Genomic DNA, 24,571 nt, shown 5'->3' with positions numbered 1-24,571 from the left:
GATTTAACAAAAATAAAGCCAAAATGGAGAAGCTGTGTGTGAAAAACTAAGTACACCCTTACTGCTTCCAGAGGAATTAAGACGCTAACAGGTGCTGCTAATCAAATGCCCTTGATTAATTGATCATCAGCAAGACTGGGCGAGACTGCAGTAGAGGGCTCCCTGGGCGAGACTGCAGTAGAGGGCTTCACAAACTTCTCAAATGCCGTACAGACATTACCCAAGGTTCACGAGAGGAAGAACTTGTCAATGAGGTAAAAGTGACAGGGTTGCTCCCAAAATCTCAAGCAAATCATCCCCAGCTAGATTGTTTTTAGGGTCACCTATAGGTATTCGCAGTTATGGCAAAAAGAGATCATCGCACAGCAAGATAACGTTATTTCAATTATAGCAGAGGTTAGATCCAAATAACTTTTTATATAAAATCGGCTATTTAAAAGTAAAAAAAAATATCAGGATAAAAAAGTGAAACGCAAACTTTGGTAACATTTTCTTTTATTGGTTTAGTACAGTCGAATGCATGAAGATGACAGATGTTTACGGAAAAATGTAAAAGTTGTTTTAAAACAGTTTCACTTAATACTTCAAAAAGGGGTAACGGTCAAACAATAAACGCTACCATAGTCACAACTACAGTACAGTGATGAGTTCGGCAAGAACAGCTCCACGTCCGTGGTTTAGTGGTTTAAAGACGTTGCGTGGACAGTACATTAAACGTGTAAGACGTGAAACAGACTTCAGAAAGTGCACAAAACATAGGCATCAAATACATTAGAACACTTGCCCCTGTTTGCGTTTCAGAACATGTACCTTCACCTGTTTGCTTTTCAGAACATGTACCTTCACCTAATACAGAAGAGTTTGAAGGAGGAGGAGATATGGCAAATGTTTAGAGACGTGTAAACTCCCAAACCGCTTTCTAAGAAGCTGAAGAGTCCTTTTAATGTGTGGAGAATAAAAAGCACATGGGTGGGGTGGAGGTGTTACATTTAATGGCTACCCAATGTGGAATAAGGACTAGGCCACCTAGGTCCTTGCAGTACTACAGGCAACTTAAAAACCTGCAATAAGACCCGAGATCTTGCATTTCCAGCACCAGTTGGAACGTCAATAGATGTCCTCCACTCTACCCCAAACACAACTACCATTCGCTGGCACAATATCCGAAGCCGTTTTAAAACCAGCCGGGACTCCATTGCAGATAGAGCGAAAGATCACAAGTGAATTTTATATAAATGTTCATACTTAAAAAGGGATCTCACGGGACAGTCCTAAGGAGAATTTTTTTTGTGGTGGAGCAGGGGGCATTTCAATAAAAGGATTGAAGATGTATTAACAAAAAAAAATGGGTGAAAAACACAAAATCGAGATATTTTGGGGACTATCCTGCCTTTGATTTTTGACATATACATACATACACATTATATATATATATATATATATATATATATATATATATATATATATATATATATATACATATATATATATATATATATATATACATATATATATATCATGAGCAAGTGAATACTGGCATTTTACATGGATTGGAGACCCCCAAATGATAGAAATGTCACTTGCAGGCATACTAGAGTAAGCCTCATCTTTCTTAAATGGTAGCCATATTCAAGAAAATAAAAATGGCAGCATTTCATTCTCTTCGATTCCCAAAGCCGGTTGGGTGGCCAGGTTCGGCATACCGCACTCAGCGATGATCTGCCGGACGAAGAACACCCTTCAACCAGCGCTGCAGGTTCGAGTAACATTGAAGAGCTCTCCAGCATTAGGCGATAATACCCTTTTTTAATTTGGACTGGCAATAGGTATTACAAGACAAGCTATTGAGAATTCTCCTCTATTCCTCTGGTCAAGCAATAGAACTCTCTAAAGTTTGCCTTATAATATTCATTGTTAGTCCAAATTAAAAAAAAAAAGGTAATCACCCAATACTGAAGTACTCATTTACTCTGCACTCTCGCAGTTGGACTAACACGGCTATTTCTACATCCATTCATTGAAGAGCTAGTCAGGATCGAGCAACTGTGCTGATGGCAACACCTGGAATTTATCTTCCCATTGTGTCTGCAAATGTGCTCTTCCCCGCTCGCTGAAACAGAGTTCCAAAAGAATGCCAAGTGCCTCGTGGCGTACACAGGACGGGGAAAGGTTTGCAAGTCTCGACAGGCATGAAAGAGGAGCCGTCGAGAAGTAGAGCGCGTCTTGTAAACCGCTCTCCTATTCACCCGTTGAAGGGTTTACGACTTGGAAAAAGAAACGCCACTGCCTCATTTTTAGGACATGCACGGAGGAGCGTGTTGACATATTAAACCTGCAGTGCTATATAATGCTGCTGCCAGTGCAGAGAATTACATGGCGTAACAGGATGCCAAAATATGGTATAAATGTGAAGAAAAATGCAAAATATATACACACACTTATCAGCATGGTTAATTTGAGGAATGTCATCTTTCGCGGTCTGTTTTAAAGCAGCAATCCCACACAATTTAAAAAAAAAAAATGAATTTATTTAAACATGGTCCCCGTAGGAAACTGCAACGTCTCATTACGGCTTCCTATTGGCCTGTGGCTTGGCAGCCATTTTGAATTCCCCAGAGGGGAGAACCCAACCGCGCCTAAAGCGGTATCTCGAGAACCAGTTGGGCCCCCAACGCAGAAAATAGCGCCGCTCCAGGAGAAGCCCCGGTGTGAATACTGTAAAAACAATAAAAACAAAACAAAAATGCCATTACTAAACTCATATTTTAAACAAGCAGCTGGGGTTGCCACTTTAAACAGGCTTCATTTGTAGAACAATATTTTCTTAAGAGCTTCAACTAATGTGAGGTTTGTTTGTTTTTTATGCTGAGCAACCTTTCTAAACATTACTAAAAAGATGTCCAGATCTGTTCAGCTTTCACAGATACATTGTTAAGAATTGCAAACAAATGGGAATCAGACTATGAAAAGAACAGAGCCCTAGAGGCAGGAAGGCTATAAGTGTTTTTCAACAGGTTTTCTAGGAACCCTCGAGTTTCCCGGACATCCCAAAATGGTTTCCTGTAATTTCCAGGTCGTTTGAAAATGGTACCAAATACAGAAGAGTTTTCAATGCAGCTGATCTCAGACGCGCTATTAGATAGGGTTGGGGTTCCTTACAATGCATCTGATCTCAGACGCGCTATTAGATAGGGTTGGGGTTCCTTACAATGCAGCTGATCTCAGACGCGCTATTAGAGAGGGTCGGGGTTCCTTACAATGCATCTGATCTCAGACGCGCTATTAGAGAGGGTTGGGGTTCCTTACAATGCATCTGATCTCAGCCGCGATATTAGAGAGGGTCGGGGTTCCTCCGAATGTCACAATATAATTATAGGGACCCTTAACCAAAAAAAAAAAAAAAAGTTAAAGAACCACTGCTATAGACAAATAAGCAAAGTCTACGAAGGACAAACTTCAGAAAAGGCAACATGTCTTTATACAAACGTGAACACAAAATCTGAGACCGGAATCTTAATATAAGACAACTCGTAAAATGTGTTAAGATCTAGAAATGCAAAGATGGACATGTGCTGCTGTATCCCAGCAGAAAGCTGCAACGTACAGTTACATGGAGATGTGAAACGTTGGTGGTGAAAAGGGTTTCTACTTCTTACTCCAGTTCATTGGTTCCTGCTGCTTTCACGGACACACGGAGCAGTTTTATTTGGTGTCCAGAGCTGGAGACGCACAGCAACACCTTGGTCATTAGAAATACTTGGACAGCACCACACACTTTTCATATGAATACACACAATGTTCCTCGGAGTTTACAGTATCTTCGTTATTGTCAGCGAGTTGACAGGGTGTTACCTTAAATTAATACTGGTGGGGTAGAGAAATATTTTCTAGTTGACCGTATCGGTGGCAAATCAAAAATACTCGTTTCTTAGCAGTTATAAACCACTTGAACCCCTTCACTGCTTAACCTCTCGAGTGCCAGCAACATATGGCACCATAAAATTGCGTGGAGTTGCCAGTCTAGCACTCAAGAGGTCAAGAGGCTTCTCAAGCAGCGACAGGGTTCAGGATACATTCAAGGCGCCAGTAATCTCTGACATTTTCAGTTCTCTTTCCTTTCACTCAACATGGAGACGAGTTGGTACCTTTATACTTTACACTCTCACCAGCAGGTGGAAATGTTGGAATGTAATTTTTTTTTTACTTCTATATATTTTTTTTTTGGTTTTGTTTTGTTTTTTTAAGTGCCTGTACAAATCGAGGGGGGGGGGGGGGGGAGAAATACCCTTGTTTGTTTACCGTTGGCATATTCATTTGAAATGCATAATAATTCATTTTCGTAGAGAAATACATCTGAGTTATTAAAAAGTGTACAGTCAAACTACAGATCTCGTTAAGAAACCCCCCCCCAAAAAAAAGTCTCTGCTTTGTAAACATCAGGTAGACCATTTCAAACGCTCGCGTGATGGCCTCTTCCAGAGCTGGCTGCTCTGCGGAGACATATTTCGAAGACTGCACAAAGCCTTCGAATAGACAGGTGCCCGGCAGCAAAAAAAAGGCTGTAGGATTTGGGCCAGGACCTTCGTTGTATAAAAAGAGAATACCTGGACACACATTTTGTTCACAGTAGATGTTTGTAGAGAACCAGGTCAGTGCATTTTTCTGTGTGCATCGTGCGATGCCGCCCTCGTCTTGGCATACGTTTCCTTCTGAGACGAGCAACACTCCTACTGCCTGTTAAGAGCTTTGGTCACAAGTGCCGGATCAGATCGGCGGAGGGGCTTTTGTAAAGGTATTTCCAAATGGCGTAATAATGCACCGCGGCGGCCAGAGCCACGAACAGATGCCAGATGGCATGGGCAAAGGGTATTATGCCGTCGCTCTTAAAGAAGACCACGCCCATACAGTAGATCAATCCACCCCAGGCAAGTTCTTGTAAACCTTCTGTGTTGTTCTGCAGAGGAAGGGTACAGAACTCACGTAAATATCAAGTAAAAACATCTCATTAATGTAGCTCATAACTTTGCCTAAATCTACTTGCCGGTCTAACAAACGTCAAATATCCATGTTATATATATAAAAAAAAAAACACATCACTATGAATATATTGAATAATATACTTCCACATGGACATATGTACAGGCAGCTCTCGGTTATCCGACACAATGCGTTACTCAAAATGGCGCTGGATAGCGAAACGTCTTAAAGCAAAACACGTTTTCCCCACAGGAACACTGTTTAAATGAAAGGTTCCGTTCCTGAAGGCATTTTTTCACACTAAAATACACCAAATATTTTACGCAGGCAATAAGATACGCAGCACACACATAAATTATATAGTGGATATACTGTATTATATACATAATATAACAAAATATAATAATATAATATATTATATAGTATAATATACTATATACACATAAATAACTTTGCAAAGCATCGTAAGAGCGTTGGATAAGCCATTTTGGCGTTGTAAAAATGAACATAGGTATGCATTGCATAGCGCTGGATAAGCCATTCGTTGTAAAGTGAAGCGTTGTAAAACGAGGAATGCCTGTATTGGGAAATTGGAATAATGCATAGAAGACCACGATAATTCATTGGCATATGGCTGTAGGATGGATAGCTAGGTACCGGAAATAGAACCATTGATTAAAGGATTTACATAGATGACTAAATGCATCTTCGGACAGCTTTAGATCCTGACACAACACACTGATTACAAGAACTATATAAAAAAAAAATACAAAATCAGCTCATCAAACCATTATTTGAAGTTTAATCAGAGGATTTACTCCCACTTTCGATATTACTTTTAATCAGGACCATCTGGATATTGGCTCAATTAAGAAACATGAAAGGGATGCATGTGGAACACAAACATTAAGATAATTAAGCTTAGGTGGCTATGTAACCCATTACATTCCAAGATTACTATGCACAGAACCAGAACTAGAAAACAATAAACATAGTTCTAATTAAAGGTCTTCAATGAATGAAATTAGACCAGAAGTCAAATAAGGTATATACAAATACCAGTTGGTCAGTTTTGTTAATGGTAAATGCCTCTAATTAAATACAATGTACAGATCAACTTCTCGTAAAATATGTTGTTATTTCATTTCAATACCAGATGGCTTAGACAGGAGGCAGATGGTAAACGCCTAATCCAACGCACAATCCCTGATGAACTGCTGTTTGCAATATCAGATAGATAGGATGGCTTCTACAAACCCACAGCCGTGCCCTCGTATATAAGGAGCACTATCAAAAGTGAGGATCGACGGGTTAAAATAAAACATCTTATAAAGAAAAAGCGCTTCATTAAATAGTTTGCCGTTTACAAACGCTGTAGTGTACAACTGTTTTGATATACCAATAATGAAAAGATATACTTATGTTAGCGATCTAAAGTAATCCAATTGACATGCTATTATAGATTACATAGAGTGTAAGCTCTTCGGGGCAGGGACTCCATTTTCATAATGTTACTTTTATGTCTCAAGCTCTTATGTGTTATATTATTATGTCACGTGTATTACTGCTGTGACGCGCTGTGTACGTGGTGCTATATAAATAAAGATATATATCTACATATACATTTTTTGTTTAATCCATTGCAGTCTTCTCAAGCGCTGGATAGGTTAACAAAATGTACAACTGCAGCGAACGTGCCAAGAAATGCAGAGAATGCACAAACACGAGCGTTAAAAAAAAATTCTTCTCCTTAAAGTTATGACAAGCAAAACGAATGGGTTCTTACACGTACGTACAATTCCTTACCATTGATGTCACTACTAAGGCAGGAGAAAACCCCATTGCCAAATAGAAGAGCAGCTCAACAATCTTATACCTAAAATAAAAAAATAAACAATAAAGTAGCCACTTAGTGGTTCAGGAAGAATAATCAAAAAGTCCACATAAAAACATGCAACGAAAGGCACGTTACTAGGGTTATACGAGCAGTTATTGAAACACATCTTGTACACACATGCAGTGTTGTTTTTTTAGACGCACGCACGGGGAAATCGGGGTCTAGCGAGCGCAGGTTACGTTTGGAAACCATAGCCAACAATATTTAAGTAAACGTCGGCAGCGCCACAGGAGAAGCATGAAGTACATTCATCGAGATTAAACCCTTCCGAGCAGCAGACCCGGTTAAAGAGTTTTCTTTTTTGCCAACTTTCTAATTACAATTGTAGTATCTGATGCTCCGAACGGGAGATATACAACGTATCGAAAATATTACATCTCCGGCGGGTTAAAATGGCGCCCGGAACAGTTTCAACCGGCGGTGGGGCAACTCCAGTCCTCAATGGCCACACACAGGTCAGATTTTCAGGATATCCCTGCTTCAGCACAGGTGGTGCCGTCCTTCTTACAGACACCTATGCTGAAAGCCTGTCCTGTTGTGGCCCGGGAGCACTGGACTTGGCCACCCCTGTTCTACACAGAAAAACGTGCTCTCCGTGGGAAACTCATTCTGCGTTCAAATCAGATTTCATGCCACGCAAAACAAAAAAATGCAGGCCGTACCTTTCGTGATATAGAAATACATAAATAGTTCCTCCTACAGCCATTAGCCATATGAACCAACGCATGTGAGAAGCCAAAGGACCAAGTTCACGCAAGTTCAGCCTGGGGAGAAAAAAACAAAAACGAGCACAAATGGATGACTGAATTCCTGGGATATAGAGCAGGGCGGCCAAGGCCAGCCCACGGGGGGCCGCCACATAACAACCGAGGCACTCGAATCCTCGCCGGAACCTTCCGATTCGGGTGATAACACTATGAAGATTTTTCCTGGACGGGTATTACCGTTTTAGCGCTTCTGTTTTTTCTAGTAAAACTTGAATAACACTATTGTGTCTCCCTCGCACCTTTCGCTCTCTTTTCCGCTCTCTGCATCTAGTTACTGAGCCCCCAGACATCAGCTGCGAAGCCCTATCCTATGAAGGAGAACGTTGTTTGAGCCGGCAGGCTTTCAGGAAAAGGATATCTTTTATTGCATTACAGATACTTTGTACACATATTATTATTATTATTATTATTATTATTATTAATAGCATGTTCTTGTACAGCGCTGCTAGTTTTTACGTGGCACTTTACAGAGACATTTTTGGACACAGTCACTGCTCCGTGGAGCTTTCAATCTATGTTTTTTTTTTTTTTGGTGCCCGAGGCACAGGGAGATAAAGTGACTTGCCCAAGGTCACAAGGAGCCGACCCTGAGAATTGAACCAGGTTCCCCTGCTTCAAACTCAGTGCCAGTCAGTGTCTTTACTCACTGAACCACGCATTCTCCCAACACTTTCATATACTATTGAACATACTTTGGACACATTTTCCTTACTAGACTTTTTGTGGATTACATGGATATAGTATGTGGGTTTATCATGTTCATCTAGAGATGGTATTTGCTGCTCAGTAGTGGCACCACACCACATTATTGGAGTTTCCACGATTGCTGATTATATCTTTTTTCTATTGGGGGGGGGGTGGGAGGCTTCTTTATATTCACTGAGCGCACTGAGATTTCCTTTCCAGGTCATCACTTCATTGCATCTGGTTATAAACACTTGATCTTACCTAAACAACAGACCTTTTGCCTGCAATGACTTTAGTTAGTCATGGAGGTGAATACGTCAGGATACCAGGCACGCCGACAATTACCTAATTGTTATGTTAAGCCACCACACGCCCACCAGTTCATCTCTTAAGAGCATTTCCCAGATCTGGGAGGCAATGTGCACGCAGGGATGAAGCTTAACACTACAACCAATTTGTCAAGATGTGTTGAAGCCACATGGCAGGACTCTCAATACCTCCTCCAGTGTTTCTGCATGCATGGTGACCTCAACGGTGCATAGGGTTGCCAGGTGTCCGGTATTGAACTGGACTGTCCTGTATTTGGACACTCTGTCCAGTAAAAAATGAGAGGTGCTGTGATACTGGACATGTACGTGTCCGGTATTTTCCTCCCTGGACATAGTGACCTGACGCACCCTTCACCATTGAGTCCAGTATTTTTGGAGAAGCCACCTGGCAACCCTAATCGGTGCAGCCCCGTCTGTAAACTACATCAAATCAGTGGCAAGGACATCTATAAAGTGTCACATTAGAAGCGATTCACTAATAATAATAATAATATACATTTGTAGGTCCTCCTTGTCCGAATGTCACAGTGCTGAGCAGGACCTATCCCTCCCATTTAAGTCAGTGTTCCCTCCCACACCCTGCATCTGCCCTGGTCCCCTGTAAAGGTGAGGAGAAGTTAAGAGTGCAGGAAACCCCCCCCCCCCCCCCCGGTTAACATGCATTATGCAACAGCCCCTTTAAAAACAAACAGATGTCCTACCACGGTGCGTAGGATGCTGCGATGAAGAAGTAGATCACCATCCGGTCACACATGTGGAAACAGTGTTCTACTGTCCTAAAAGAGCCACAAGGAAAAGTCCTGTAACTGATACAGCCGGGGTAAATAAATGGAGCACGTCATGATTTACCAGCCGCTGACACTGCCCTGGGCGTCCGTCAGAATACACAGGAAGGGTGGGAATTGCTTCTAATGATATAGCTTAAGCAGTTCAAGTTTCATGCATCCAGTCATCCAAGTATCATGGGACGGGAGATTCACTACTTTTACCAAATATTGTTCTCTTTTGAAAAGGGAAAAGGCCTAGCCGCACTTTTGCAGGGACATTAGGACCAATGAATGCAGCAGACAATGTGTGAGGCCTTAGGCCGCTGTAAAACATCTGATCGGATATATGGAGCTGGATTCATTTTAAGTGAATTGCTTTAAAAATAAAGGTAGAAGCGAGCTATGTACAGGCATACCCCAGTTTAAGTACACTCACTTTAAGTACACTCGCGAGTAAGTACACATCGCTCAACAGGCAAACGCCAGCTCACGCATGCGCCTGTCAGCACGTCCTGAACAGCAATACCGGCTCCCTACCCGTACCGAAGTGGGCAGACTATAGAGCCTGTTACAAATGCTTTATTTACATCAGTTATGCACGTATATGAGGATTGCAGTACAGTACAAGCATCAATAAGTGGGAAAAAGGGAATGCTTCACTTTAAGTACATTTTCACTTTACATACATGCTCCGGTCCCATTGCGTACGTTAATGCGGGGTATGCCTGTACAGAAATTATACATTATTGATACAGTTTTAAAAAAGGGACTGTTGTAGACCTGAAACGATGCTTTAAAAAAAAAGGTATATTGCCATTGACCTATTTCGTCTTGTTCCTTTATCAAAATATTGGCGGGAGAAACACGGCCACCATTTTTATTTACGTTTCATGCTACATACAATCCTGCTTCCCACTGCGACGGAAAGGGTAACATGGCGAGCGTATTAAAAAGGCTAAGCCCGGGCACTGCCCCTATCTGTCTGGATGGATCAGCACAGAATAAGCCAACTAAATTAATCCTTTCAAAGTCGGCAGTGCTGCCGGACTTCCGGGGTCCCGGTCACATGTCACAGCCGGGCCCTACTTGCGTTCCAATAGTGTTCACTACTCCATTGGAGAAAACCAGTAAAAAAATCATATGACCTTCCCTGAACGAAATAATTGCCCCTACAGTTTATTTATAAAATGTGTTACCAGGAAGTAATACACTGAGAGTTACCTCTCGTTTTCAAGTGTGTCCTGGTGCCAGCCTTTGTGATGTACAGGGAAGTTAACAGTGTGCCCATCATTTCATCTACGAAAAACCCTAATGTTCGTCCACTTAAAGGGTATAACAAACTACAACCAATCTCCATTTCTCAGAATCAATACAGCTGCCAGAACTTTAGGGTGTTCGTTTAAACTCCAAAAGGTCTCGTCTTATGAGCTGAACTTCTCTTTTCCCTTGTAAGACCCCCTTATTCAACATGTTGAGAAGACTTCTTTCCCCATGTGTTTGGGCAGCGCTGAATTATCCTCCAGTACAGGGTAGAAGTCTTCAGAGGATGCCTTTAACATGGGAGGTTAAAAAGACTATGCATTAGAAGTGTATTGCGTTCTGTGTCCCCTGGGTGATCTTACCAAACGACTCTGGATACAAGCGACCAATTAAGAGGGAGTCAGACACAATAAATTAGTCTTATTCCAAATCAAGTTTTCCTTAAAAATTAAAAATAAAAAACACACAAATACCCGACTGCCAGTGTCGGCCGCCTCAAATTGCATTAGGCTTTTCTATTCTTGTCAAACTCGTCTTTGTATTGTTGTACCTTAGGTGACTTTTTTTCCAGGTAACTATGTGGAATACTGTGGACACAATAAAGAGGGTGCAGAGGCCCATGCCATAAATACATGCCGTTATCTTTTCCCATCGATCATCGGACATCCGATGTAGCAGCGCGCTTCCCACAATAGCCGGAACAATGAGGAACTGGTGAAAGAACAGAAAATGACGGTTAGTAGAGATCGGATATAACCAAAAAGGCATTTGAAGAAATGGTCAGCTATAGTCTACCTGTACGACACAACCTGAACGTATTACGAGCCTGCACGCCAGGGGCCATTATTACGTGTGTGTGATTTTTGCTCTTTTCCCTGGGGGAAGATAAGGTTGGGCAATATACCGGTATATAGCAATATTGCAACAACATCATTTCACGGAGTGCCGATATGGGAGATTACCTGTTGTCGCCAGAGGTACAGGTGAAGCATGCTGCCACTGTGCTGTCTCTCTGCCTCTCTTTCCCAGAGTCCCTCTCCCTTCTTCTGAATGCTGAGGGGGAGGAGCTTCATCAGCAAGCAGAGAGAGCATGGGAGCAGCTGCAGCAGGTAACGGTAGGTACTCCTCTCCTCACTCAACTATTGTTAAGCACCCTCACACTTAACCCCTTCCTCCCCCTCTCTCCACCTTGGGGAGTGGGACCCTTAACCCCTTACCCATGGGTCCTTAACCCGTTTCTCTCACCCATGGGGCACTTAACCCCTTTCTCCCCTAGGGGGATGAGGTCTGTGTAAACTCTTGATGAACCCCATGACATCAGGTAAACCGGAGCAAAACCCTTCCAGGTGTCAGCTCACTATGTTCATCTACTGCTTGGCTTTAAAACCTGATGCTTATAGGTGTCACATTTTGGTAAATAAGGCATCGCCCATATGTAATCCCTTAAAACAGGTCACTGCCATTAGTACAGTTTGGTACCCGGGATTCCCGAATTTTTAAACCGCCAATCGAAAGACCACACAATGAAACTTTTAGCTGCAAGGAAAACATTTTAGAACATTTTATAACCACTCAAATGTTTTAGATGTGGAGTTCAAACCATTCAACATTACACTGCATGGTGAAACTGCGGCCAACTTCAGGAATATCAAATATATAAATAGTAATAGTTAAACCCAGAATGTCTTCGCGTGGAATCTCACTCTGGTCTTGGTTGGGGTCACATCCCCTCATCACCATGACCAAATAAAATGAGGGGTTATATATATATATATGTTAGAAGCGTAATCGAGTTGCATCGTACAAAGTGAGGTCGGGTTAAGAAGTTACCAGAATGGTGGGGAGACGTCATTGATGCACATCAAGAAAGTTTTCAAACAAAATACAATATAGCTGAATTCGTAGGTTGGAGCCCTTTTAGGGCCAGATCCACAGAGGGGTGGCTCAGCTTCAGCACACCTTTACTTCTGAGATTAAAGCGATTAAAAGGCGTGGTAAGGCTTAGCATCCCTTTGTGCATCTGGGCCAAGTACTCTACTAACATTTAGGGTTTCAAAAAGTACTTTTATTATGCAACACCCCATAGTATACTTTTATACCAAGTATACACCCCCCCCAAAAAAGGCCCGCAGGATGGAAAGAGATGAGAACCTGTGGCTCAAAGCGGTGAGACCTCAAGCCAGAAAGCAGCTGGGAGATTGCACCTAGAAACACAGTATTATCCCAAGTGCCTTGGGTACGGCAACCATTGTAAAGTAACGGGCCTGCAACCAGTTCAACTATTTAAGACTACACGAGCTCCAACGCTGTGCCGGCACCTGCAGGAGCCCTTTTAGTTGGCACACGGGACTGAGTGAGTGACTGCGCGACATTTGCACAGCGAGGTTGGTTATTATACTGTATGTATATTGTCTCAAGTGTTGTCTGCGGTCTCCTGACATTGAAAGCCACTGCATGCGATTCCTGTGTTCCCTACCTATAAAGTACTATTTATGAAACTATATGTCCTGCTGCGTTGTCCGACCAGCCTGGTTCTTTGCAGGCCTAATACTCTCTTGGGTACAGGGGATGTAAACTCAGGGGATGTGAACTCAGGTCCCCGCCCTAGTAATTTACATAAGGAAGTAAGAGGGGTTACAATAAAACGTTCAGTCCAGACACTTGCATTACCAGATCAGGCCAATTGGCGCAAAAAGTACAGTATCTCGTCTCCAAGAGTAGACAGCAAGAGAGATTTTTGCAGATCGTGCAGATCATCTGTAAGATGAGACGTGTCACTTACACCCCGTTTCCATTCAAAATTCTCACACGATTAGTCACCTACACCTGCGCTTGGAATACAAGGTATAGCATTACCGTGAAGGATCTCCAAAGCAAACAAACTCCTCAGAGGAAACAATATCAAACATTTAGCAACGTATATGCAGTCATCACAGTACAAAGTGACACCCGTATGCAGGCAACACGGTCAACACAGGTGTGTTTCAATGTGTCAAGTCTCAAGTGTTTAACCCTTTGGGGTGGCTGCAGACATAGCTACGAAGTCATGTGTTCTTGCGCGCATGGTGTCCTATGACGTAGCAGCGACGTCATAGTCTTACTGCTACTTGCTGTGGGGGGAGGTCACCAGGAGGTGGAACGGAGGACGGCTCCCCTTCCATCCCGTCATCAGCGATGGAGCTTGTTTGCGAGTGACGGAGGGGGCCGTGACACACTGTTGCCGTGGTCCCTCTGGCACTCAAAGGGTTAAAGCCGCAACGCTGCCTACTCAATGGTCCTCTGGTGTTAAACAGCGTTAGTTTTAACCCCCTCAGTACCGACATGTTTTAGGGGCCAGTTCAGGAGATTCAAATCCAGTGGTTCAATAGGAAGTAATCCCATTGGATGACTACAGGTGCCAGCTTTGAAAATCGAGGAAGCCAGCAAGTAGTCTGCAGCTACTAATGATGGCAATAAGCTCTGGTGGGGGTGTGGGGGGAAGAGGGGTATGACGGAGGATGTGGCTATATTAGTGTTATATCCCTTAAAAAATATCCAGCAGAAGCCTTAACTTGGGACATATTTAGATAAAAAGGTTCAGGATCCGGTTAAGCTTTGGGTCGCCATTTTCATTTATTTCCCCTTGTTGGGTAAAGGCAGGGTCGCCACCTTCAACTGTTGGCCAACCATGAAGAAAACATGGCAGCGTGCTGCGGCGGCGTCTCCCGACATCCTGCTGCAACTCCCCCTCCAACTGCACTGAACATGGCTGCGCAGCGTCATATGACACGGCGTGGTCATGGCAATTGGACGCTATGTGATGTCATGACGCTGTAGAGAGCCATGTCCAGTGCAGTTGGAGGGGGGAATTCCAGAAGATTACCGGAGGATGCCGGAGACGCGGCCGCTGCAGCCCATCGTCGTATTAGCACACCGCCACCCGGAGATTGACGGGCTAAACCCGGAGGAAAGTACCGGAAACGCGGAGTCTCTGTGACAAACCCGGAGAGGTGGCAACCCTGGGTAAAGGTCAGGAAAATCCACTGGAAAAGAATACCAAGCTGTTTATTTTAAATTATAGGCTTCAAATCTGCCTTGGTGAAGATTGAGGGAACTGATTTCATTCGTTTCTGTTTAACCAGACCCTTGGATCATACTGGTACTGCCCAGAAAGATAATAAAACACTACTGTATTGATCAGACTTTAAATGGAAATCAAAAAGATTCCGTAGGTAGAAAACTCACGTGGAAAAAGACAAACGTCGGCCAATTTAGCACAGTTTGATGTTTGAATTCAGCCCTAAGCCAAAACTGGGAGAGTAATGATCATTATTATTCAACTACAGTTTACATTCCATTAAGAAAATTAGAGCTGCTACTCGTATGAGTCAGAGCCTTGCTAATTCCACCTCCGCAAATAACTACGTTTATTAGGTTTTATATATATATTTGGTTTCAAGGCAGAGGAATGCTTTTATAAGGATGAGCCACTTCAAAAAAACGGAAAATGTAATCTGAAAATGGTCATTGCTAAAATGTGGAATCATTATTATATTCTGAATTGCCAAGATATGGGCTGTGAAGATAATATGGGCAGTACGTTCATTTATTCCATACCAATAAACCCCTTCGGTGCCCTAATGACATACGGTGTACTGTATGTACGTCAAGAAAAGGGTCATCCCTGTATGCGATTGGCGCTCCACACTGAAGGAGTAAGGCAGCCACCTCGCCGTCATATACAGCCCGACAGTGAAATGAACACTCCGAAGAGCGGTCATGTGATGGGGACGTTCCAGAGAGGCGTGGACACGAAGGTGGCACAAACCTCTGCCACGGAAAGGATTCAAGTTTTAAACAAACCAAAAAAACAAGGGTCCCAAATTTGTCTTGAACGACCAGAGACCCAGATTTAAGGAGTCCACTTGACTGAAACCCAAAATGAGCTTGGAGGCCCAGCTCTTCCGAATTTTCTGAAATGATTTAGGAGTCAGATGAAGTCATTGCATGTGTAACAGGGTTGTAATTGGGTAGACTGGGCGAACCAAGAGGATCTGTTAAATGCTATATTGGGGCAACATATGCCCAGCCAGCTACAAAGGAAAGGGTTATTTACAGTAAGGGTAGTTGCAATGTGGGATTCATTACTCAGAGAAAGTGATGGCAGATACAATAGACATCTTTAAAAAATAAAAGTTGGACATCCTTTAAGGAAAGGAAAGGTATACAGGGATATACCAAATAAGTAAACAAGAGAAGGATGGTGACCCAGGGAGTAATCTGATTGCCATTATTGGAGTCAGGAAGGAATTTAATTTCCACTTATGAGACATCATTGGTTGATGTATCACTTGGGTTTTTTGTTTGCCTTCCTCTGGATCAATATACTGCAAATACAAATGATAGGAGTAGTTAGTATCTGTCATCTAAAATTAGCATAGGTTGAACATGTCTTTTTTCAACCTTATTTACTATGTAACAACTTCTAAAAATACCATACGTTTTATGGTACAACAGAAATCCTTGGAACCACCCTAAGCCTCTTTTCTGAACAATCTCACACACTGTTAATACTTGACTGGTAATGAGAAATAGCTGTAAACAGCTTACCCCTTGCCCCTCTTCGCAGAATGGAATGACAAAATGTTCCAACTTGGATTAAAGTTAAAAATGACAAGATCTTAGAAAATGTACCAGGGCTATATTACATTTGATTCACGGATTGCCGTTGACCAAACAAGTGAGGAATGTTCTAGACATATTAAAACACTGTTTCCGCTACGTTTTTCCCCCCCCCCCAGAGAAGTCGCATCATTTGAGAAAACTTGCCTTTTTTCGAGTCTAATTCTAAGGATTTTACTTCTTTATACCAGCTTGTGTTTTCTCCGCATTTGCAGAATAAGCCGCTACGCATTAAACGTTGGGAAAGTGAATTGGGCTCCGATTTAAATGCTTAACATCTGGAAGAGATCTAGGAAATATCAGCACGGTCATCTAGATGTAGTATCGTTAAGTAGAATACATACAGCATAAGGTTTTATATGGGTGGTACCCCAAAGCCAGCAAAGTCCCCTGTTACCGTTGGAGAGAAGGTGGACTACAGGGTACTATTGTCCATACATGGTGGTCCTGTCCATAGATCTGAGATATCCAGAGGAAGGTATATAACTTCGTAAATTGGCTCACAGGAATTACTCTCCCTTGGGTGGCCCTCCTTCATAAACCCAGAAGAAACTGTCAAACATTGGCAGGTCATTTTATGTTTACAGCCCCAAACTTGCACAAAGTTGAGTCTCCTTCCTCATTCCAGTTGATCACAGGGTGTGATATATAATGCAGACTGAACAATCTAAACAATCTGCAGCTAAACCCCCCACAGTTTCCAATCGGCGGAGTGTAGCTCAATGTGATTCTGCAGCTCTAACCCTATTGGTGTTTTTCGTTTTCCCTTTCCTGGACTACATTAACAGGTTGACAATTGCAAAGTTAGTTATGCTATTCAAGCTTCACTGGCAGTGAAAGAGTTAGCGATGCAGATATACATGTAGGGCAGGGGCGGCCAACTCCTGTTCTCAAGGGCCGCCAACAGGTCAGGTTGTAAGGATATTCCTAATTCAGCACAGGTGGCTCAATCAATGACCGAGCCACCGCTGACGTAGGGAATGGAATAACATAGTCAAGACGAAGCTCCATGAGACATGAACCTCATTCCTATTGTCTTCACATACAATGTACACGTCATGCACACGGTCAATGTACTCTACATACACACGGGCAATGTACTCGTCATATACACGGTCAATGTACTCGTCATATACAATGTACTCGTCGTACACAAGGTCAATGTACTCGTCATATACAATGTACTCGTCATACACACGTCACATACAATGTACTCGGCACCTCTCCCACGTTGTACTGCGGAATATAATCTACTCCATACAAATCTTAATATATAAAATCGAAAGGTTGGTACTAGCTGCGGTGAATCTGATTGGTCCGTGGCCATCCCGACTCCCATTGGCCAAGAGGTACGCCCCACTGTGACACCTCCCACACTCATTGGCCAAAAGTTACAGTGACATCACTGACACACACCTACTTCACTCTCACACACTTGCACTGACCGCATACCCCCACAGAACCCATGCGGAGTCCTTGGTAAATTTACAACACACACACACACACACACACACACACACACACACACACACACTGTCAACCCACAACTCACAGTCATGCTGTCACCCCTGTGTTACACATTGCTTACTCCCCTGTAGCTAACACTCATGCTTACTCCCCTGTGCACATGGCCGGACAAACGCACACACACGACGACACTACCACGCACGATGAACACTCCCTGTAGCCCTGCACTCTACCTTTATGCCTTACTAAAAACACATATATTACAATAAATATATATTAAAATAATGGCGTGCGCAGTTTTAATTTCTATTACACAAATGGCCGCACGTACCTTCACCTACGCACTCTTTATTAACTTTCTAAAATGGCCGCCACACCAACTTACAACATGTACCTTACATTGACATTATACAATGTCCCGCTCCCTCCCCGGCGCTCAGTCACCTCCCTCCCCGGCGCTCACTCCCCTCCCTGGTGCTCACTCCCCTCCCTCCCCGGCGCTCACTCCCCTCCCTCCCCGGCGGGGGGACAGGCAGTGGCCAGGCAGCCTGCAGCTGCCTCGCGGCGCCGAGTGCCTAAGATGGCGGCGCCTGGAAGGAGAGGTGACACATCTGTGTGTGTGTGTGTGTGTGTCACTGTGTGTGTGTGTGTGACAGTGTGTGTGTGTGTGTGTGTGTGACAGTGTGTGTGTGACAGTGTGTGTGTGTGTGACAGTGTGTGTGTGTGTGACTGTGTGTGTGTGTCACTGTGTGTGTGTGTCACTGTGTGTGTGTGTCACTGTGTGTGTGTGTGCGTGTCAGACACTGTAGGGTGGGGACCGGAGCTGCGCATGGGGGGGGGAGGAGCGGAGAAACATACAGGGGGAGTGGAGAGGAGGGACCCGGAATATTTTAAGCAACCCCCCCCCTCCTGTCCACTGCCCCACCCCCTCCTGTCCACTGTCCCCCCCTCCTGTCCACTGTCCCCCCCCCTCCTGTCCACTGTCCACCCCCCCTCCTGTCCACTGTCCACCCCCCCCTCCTGTCCACCCCCCCTCCTGTCCACCCCCCCTCCTGTCCACCCCCCCTCCTCCTCCTGTCCACTGTCCCCCCTCCCAGCGGGAAATTTAACTCACGGGCAACGCCGGGTCTCACAGCTAGTAAGAGATAATAATAAATTAATATATATTAATGGCGTCGATGGAAACCGACCAAGCAGACAAAACACTTTCACTGCACTGTAGCTGCTATTGTTAATAAGCACGGCATACTGCAAAGGAATCAAATGATGCGTGTGAAGCCTGTTTAATTATTTACATTGCTTGGCCAAGGAGAGGGAGCGTTTCCCAAATCACACAGGGGAGCTGATCGTTTCTTCAGAATCACTCAAATGTTCTCACTGGCCGAGGAGACGTACATGCATCATGCAGGCTGTTAAATAGGATAATGCAAGAGCCGTAGGAAAAGATTATCAGCTACAACAGGATAACAAGAGGATTTTACATTTAACCAGAATGACCCCTGCTGCCGATACAAACTGGTATCAAACCAAGTCTTTAAAAAGCAAAGATAAAGAAAAGCTCTCGTAACACTGGGATTAGAAAGATCATTAGGTTTTGACCTTGGCCTGATGTGCAGCGCAAGCATTGTTTGAGGTTACTGTATGGTTTGCCTTTGTGTGCGGGAGGGGGGTGTACAAAACAGGGGGGGTGCAACAAACACATTTTATTTAGTTCATTACTATCCATTTCTTCCCCCCACAACCCCCTTTTTATTCTGCTCATAACTATGGGGTCATGTAGTTCAATCCTTTGGCAAAACATTTCCAGTGCGCAAACACATCTTTTTATGACCCTTATCAGCAGGTCCTACACTACCTAGTGTATACTGTGTCTTTTGTATTTCTGCCACTCCATAGCGAGAAGAGGAAACAAAACACTGATATAGCCAACAGCATGGGGTGCATGACATCTGTGCAGTGTCCAAGGGGTTAAAATGTAGAAGCACTGCTTGTGCTATGTATAAACTACAATGCAGTTACACTGAAACCAGAAGTGCCCTAATAATTATATTGGGGAGGGGGGAGAATCTAAAGATAAATTGCAAGAAAAAAAATGTGATATATATATATATATATATATATATATATATATATATATATATATATATATATATATATATATATATATATATATATATATATATATATATATATATATATATATATATATATTTCCCATGCTTGTTGCTACAGCAAAGGTTAACTCCACCTCGATCCTGGGGGATGAAGTCTCGTAATAAGACTGCTCATTCACATGTGTGTACCGGAAGCTGCTGATTAAATAGTAGTGGGTCGGGCTACCACCAAGTACGGCGGGCTCACAAGCCTCCCGAAACAGTTTCAAATTTACAATTAGACATACAATCTTAGCAAAGTCAAACCCATCAGGGGCGGCCAACTCCAGTCCTCGGGCCGGCAACAGGTCAGGTTTTCAGGATATCCCATCTTCAGCACAGATGGCTCAACCATTATGACCGAGCCACTGATTGAACCACCTGTGCTGAAGCTGGGATATCCTCAAAAACCTGACCTGTTGGTGGCCCCTGGGACTGGAGTTGGCCCCCCCTGCACTACAATATATCTATATTAATTGGAGCGCTACTGTGAGAGAGTGACCACGTGTAGAATAGACAAAGACGCCCCAATGCTTCATCCAGCATGACAACTTATTTAATTAGTTACCATCAGTTTTTTTTCCTCTGTTTATGCATACACACAAACACTATTACATTTCAAAATGATGGCAAAATGACATTCTTGTGACTTGAACACAATGTCAGCAAAAACACTGGTTTAAAATCAATGCCTTACAACGCCCTTGAAGTAAATGCCCGTTTGCCCGAGTAAGGGCATGCGGGACAGGTCCTGCAACGTGACGACGGTATATTACTTACTGCATGTGTATAGCAGTTGGCGGCATGTTCATAACACGTTGGCTTGTAGCGGCTGTTTGCTGGGGCTCTGTGGTTCATGAACCTGTCAAAAGAATGAATTAACAAAGTGAGATACACTGCGACGACGTGACACAGAAATACAGTATTCTACGCGCTCGTGGTCCAGGAGACACCTGTAAAAGCCGGGATGCAGACCTGTCCAAGACATGAATGTGTTCGAAAGGGGTATTTTTTTTATTTGCCGCATGTAAAGCGGCAATCCCAGCTGCCTTTTCAGTTATTTATTTTTTCAGCTTGGGAACTGGTTTTTTTTTGGGGGGGGGGGGGGTGGGGGGGGGGACTGGATTGCACTAGTTTCAGCTCCGGGGGTTCCAGAGATAGTTACCAGTGAAGTTACTCGTTTTAAAAACACCCTCCAGGTCGGGAAAGAAAATAGCTGCCATATGTCACGTGTCCCCACAGGCCAACAAGAAAGCAGGAGTCATCAGTTGGGGATTCCTATTGGACAGACATTTAAATACCCTTTGAAAAAGCAGGAACACGGGGAACTTGGGAAACCTTTGGAGATTAATTGTTTACGCAGGATAAGTTTATGCACTGAATGGTTTTAAAACTGCATACAAAGACAGGTTTAAAAAGGCACGGGGCAGTTTTGTAAATATGTAGTTATAGCCTAATGCAGGACAATAATTGACACGCAATGCCCTGTTCTGGGGTAATTTATTATCAGAGCGTTAGACTAAGGGCCATATTTACCAAGCAGTGCTATGCCATATACACCTTCCAGCTCTTTCAAACGAATGGACCATGAGGCTTTTTACCAATGCTTAGTAAAAACAGCCCTAAAAGTTTAACATCGGTTTCCATTTTTTCCTTGCAACGCTTTCTCCTCGCATTTCGGTACCAATTGGGAAACCCAGGTTTTGCAAAATGTTCTGTCGTTTCAGGACAGGCTTTTCTAAAAACAAAAAAATAAGAAGCAGCTAATGGGCACAGACTGCCCGCGACTTGCGTAAGACAAGCGAAAAGGACCACATGCATCAACAAACCAATTTATTTACACGCACTCCCAGTAGCCTCGGATGGCATCTTTGCTGCTAGGGAAATACAGTGTTACTGTCAATATACCACAGTATTGTAGTAATAATAATAATAATAACATTTCATATAGCACTTTTCTCCCAACAGACTCAAAAGCGCTTCACAATGACAGTATAGTGCGCAGGAATTTTTACAGACAGTCCCTGCCCAGATGAGCTTACAGTCTATTGAGTGGTAAAGCTGACACCGGGACTTGAACCAGGTTCCCCTGCTTCAAACTCGTAATTATTTACACAGTCAGTGTCTTTACTCACTGAGCCGCTCCTGCTTACACTCTTCCTTTTATACTCGTGAGAGTACACCAACGTTGAAATGGAGCCAAATCTGCTTTATGTTGTCCCGATTAAAAGACTGGTCTGATCTGGTTTATTATAGAGAAAAGGTTTTTGTTCCTCAATTCTCTTACATTTCTGAAGTAAGCGAGGAGCGGCGTCCAAGTTAGCAGAGACAACGTATGAAATCTGAAAGATATTAGTCATTCTGCATGGCGTGGGTAGTTGTGAACTGCAGCTACTCGAGCGTGAATACACATGCCCAGAGTTGTTGCTCAGATCCAGTTTTCTATTGGTTAATTTAACGATTTAGACACTGTCACACACAGGAGATGCGTATTCTTTCAGATGATCAAATATGCTGGGCTGTCCCATTTGTTAATTTGCTTCTTAAATGGAGCAATGCAAGCTGGACGGGTTTATGTTCTTCATTTTTGACATAGCATTGAAGCGGGGTGTCTCTGGAGCTGAACCCCCTTCATTTCAGAATGCCACACACCGAGTGCTCATTCGCATGTCATTACCCGGAATACCTAGATGCAGTGTAAACATTGTATGCCAAGAAATAATGGTGGTAAAGCTGCACCCCCTCACAACCCCCCCCACCCCCCCCCCCCCCACAAAACACACACAAACACAGCGCTGCTTTAGATCAAATATGATACGGAATATCCTGGCATCTCAACCTCAGAGGATTGAAATCTGAGATTTTAGGGTGGTGGACTACAAAATTGTAATTGCATTTTGAGGGAAAAGTTTATTTTTATTCGCCAGCGAGACGTGTAATCTATTATGTTTATGCTAAAATCTGAAGTACACGTGGAGATCTGAGGTTTAGAAAGCTTTGGGGACTATAATTTAATCTTAAAAAAAGGACACGCCACTTACCTTTAACCCCCTGAGGGCCCCCAAGATGTACACGGAGCACCATAAGCATGCGCCTCTCTAGGCGACCTATGACTTACACGGTACGTCAAGCTAGTAATGCTCGTTCTGTAGGGGGCAGATGGAGAATGGAGTGGGGGCAGATGGAGAATGGAGTGGGGGCAGATGGAGAATGGAGCGGTAACCGTGTTTGGAACGTCAGAGCCCCCCCTCCACCTCTGATCATGTTCTGGGGGGCGGGGGGGGGGGGGACCTGCTCTCGACCACTTGCACACTACAAGCGATCACATGGTCAAGATCCATAAGATCTCTGGGACTCCGCTGCTGCCGCTCTTCCATTACTCGAAGGGTTAAATTAGTGTAACAAGCAGCGAGACCGGCTCAAAACCGCCGTAAAAACTCCCGGGATAGGTCTAAATAATCTTTTTATGTATCTATTGAACCCAACTCGCACGGTCATGTAAATGAATCAAGTCTGACACTTATTCAGACAAATAGAAGCCTGTTTAAATAGTTGTTTTAAATGGTAACCAGATGCATCACGCTCCTCCGTTCCTATCCCCTTAAGCAGCCATTATGAGGCCATCAGTACTCCGTGAAAATGAAAGGGCAGTAGAAACATCAAAGTCAATTATTTCAAAAGGCCTCCCCTCCCTCCTCGGACAAAAATGAAATCATGTCAGGTGTTTAACCTATTCTGTGCCCTTGTACTGTAGCAGGTACGTCGTGGGCAAAGGCTCATTTTCAAGGGGGTTGATCTTAAAATCTGACGTCATTTTTTTTTTTACCCCTTTGATTTACATGAATAAACCATCTGAATAAAATAAAAATTCTACTTCCTCGTAAAGGTTAACGACGACTGCATCTTTCTAGCAGCGCTCTCCAAAGGGGCCAGAGCAATAGACATTTAGGCGTAGAAGGTCCCCATACATCTAAAAAGACTTGACAATTATTATTTTCTAATACTTTGCCAGCATTATAAACATCAGTAATATACATATATATACACCTATACATACACACACATATACATACACATAATATACATATATATACACATAACCTGAACGTAGTTTCAGTGCAAAAGACTGCAGTTCCCCAAGTAACTCGTATGAAATTAGTAAGAGGAGACTCCAGGGGCCACATTAAGGCCATATTTGGCCCACCAGTTGAAGAGCCCCGCTCTGGAGGGCCCTTGTGATGGCTCCAATGCTTGTTTTCTAGTGGACTATCAGGTTAGCTGCTCCAATGAAGCAGTCGGCCCATACGAAACCGTATTAAAGTCCCCTCTCCTGTTTCCGTCAGCTGGTGGCCGACACGTGATCGCTGCGGAAGGGTCACATGACACGGATGCCGCCAGACATCCGGCACGGTATAGGTTAAAGAAAAACATTTGATGTTCTACTTTCTATGATTAAATTAATTTGTTTCTATTTTTTGTGCATCTCATCTGGCAGTTATTGCTTCCCCTCTCCCCCCCCCACCTCCCCACTTTAAAATCGCTCTTGCGATGGCAGAATTAGAAAGAGGAAAGACCATATCAGCCCATCGAGAAAACTTTACTGGTT

At 43.4% G+C, this 24,571-nt stretch overlaps 2 protein-coding genes across 8 annotated transcripts in view; both read right to left on the bottom strand.

Annotated features, from left to right (window-relative positions):
* Positions 1–478: 478 nt before the first annotated feature.
* The window catches only part of MMD (monocyte to macrophage differentiation associated), a 62,599-nt gene continuing 38,506 nt past the window's right edge, over positions 479–24,571 (bottom strand). For 4 of the 7 annotated variants that reach the window (XM_075579846.1, XM_075579847.1, XM_075579845.1 and 1 more), the window contains exons 2-7: positions 20,746–20,827; positions 11,235–11,395; positions 9,359–9,433; positions 7,537–7,638; positions 6,784–6,853; positions 479–4,954 (exon numbers count right to left, since the gene is read on the bottom strand). In XM_075579846.1, the coding sequence (XP_075435961.1) occupies positions 4,751–4,954; positions 6,784–6,853; positions 7,537–7,638; positions 9,359–9,433; positions 11,235–11,395; positions 20,746–20,827 (694 nt within the window). In that variant the 3' untranslated portion in view covers positions 479–4,750. Of the gene's footprint in view, positions 4,955–6,773; positions 6,854–7,536; positions 7,639–9,358; positions 9,434–11,234; positions 11,396–20,745; positions 20,828–24,571 lie in introns of all 7 variants that reach the window. The other 3 variants (XR_012789815.1, XR_012789814.1, XM_075579849.1) reach the window with 3 other exon arrangements.
* SMIM36 (small integral membrane protein 36) overlaps positions 19,072–24,571 on the bottom strand; it is a 44,750-nt gene continuing 39,250 nt past the window's right edge. The window contains exons 2-3 of the mRNA XM_075579850.1: positions 20,746–20,827; positions 19,072–19,221 (exon numbers count right to left, since the gene is read on the bottom strand). The gene's annotated coding sequence lies outside the window, so the exon portion shown is untranslated. The remainder of the gene's footprint in view (positions 19,222–20,745; positions 20,828–24,571) is intronic.

This window comes from Ascaphus truei, chromosome 22 (assembly GCF_040206685.1).
Source record: "Ascaphus truei isolate aAscTru1 chromosome 22, aAscTru1.hap1, whole genome shotgun sequence".
NCBI classification, from domain to species: Eukaryota; Metazoa; Chordata; class Amphibia; order Anura; family Ascaphidae; genus Ascaphus; species Ascaphus truei.
Note: the sequence above shows the minus strand (reverse complement) of the source record. Positions and strands in the feature narration are given on the sequence as shown.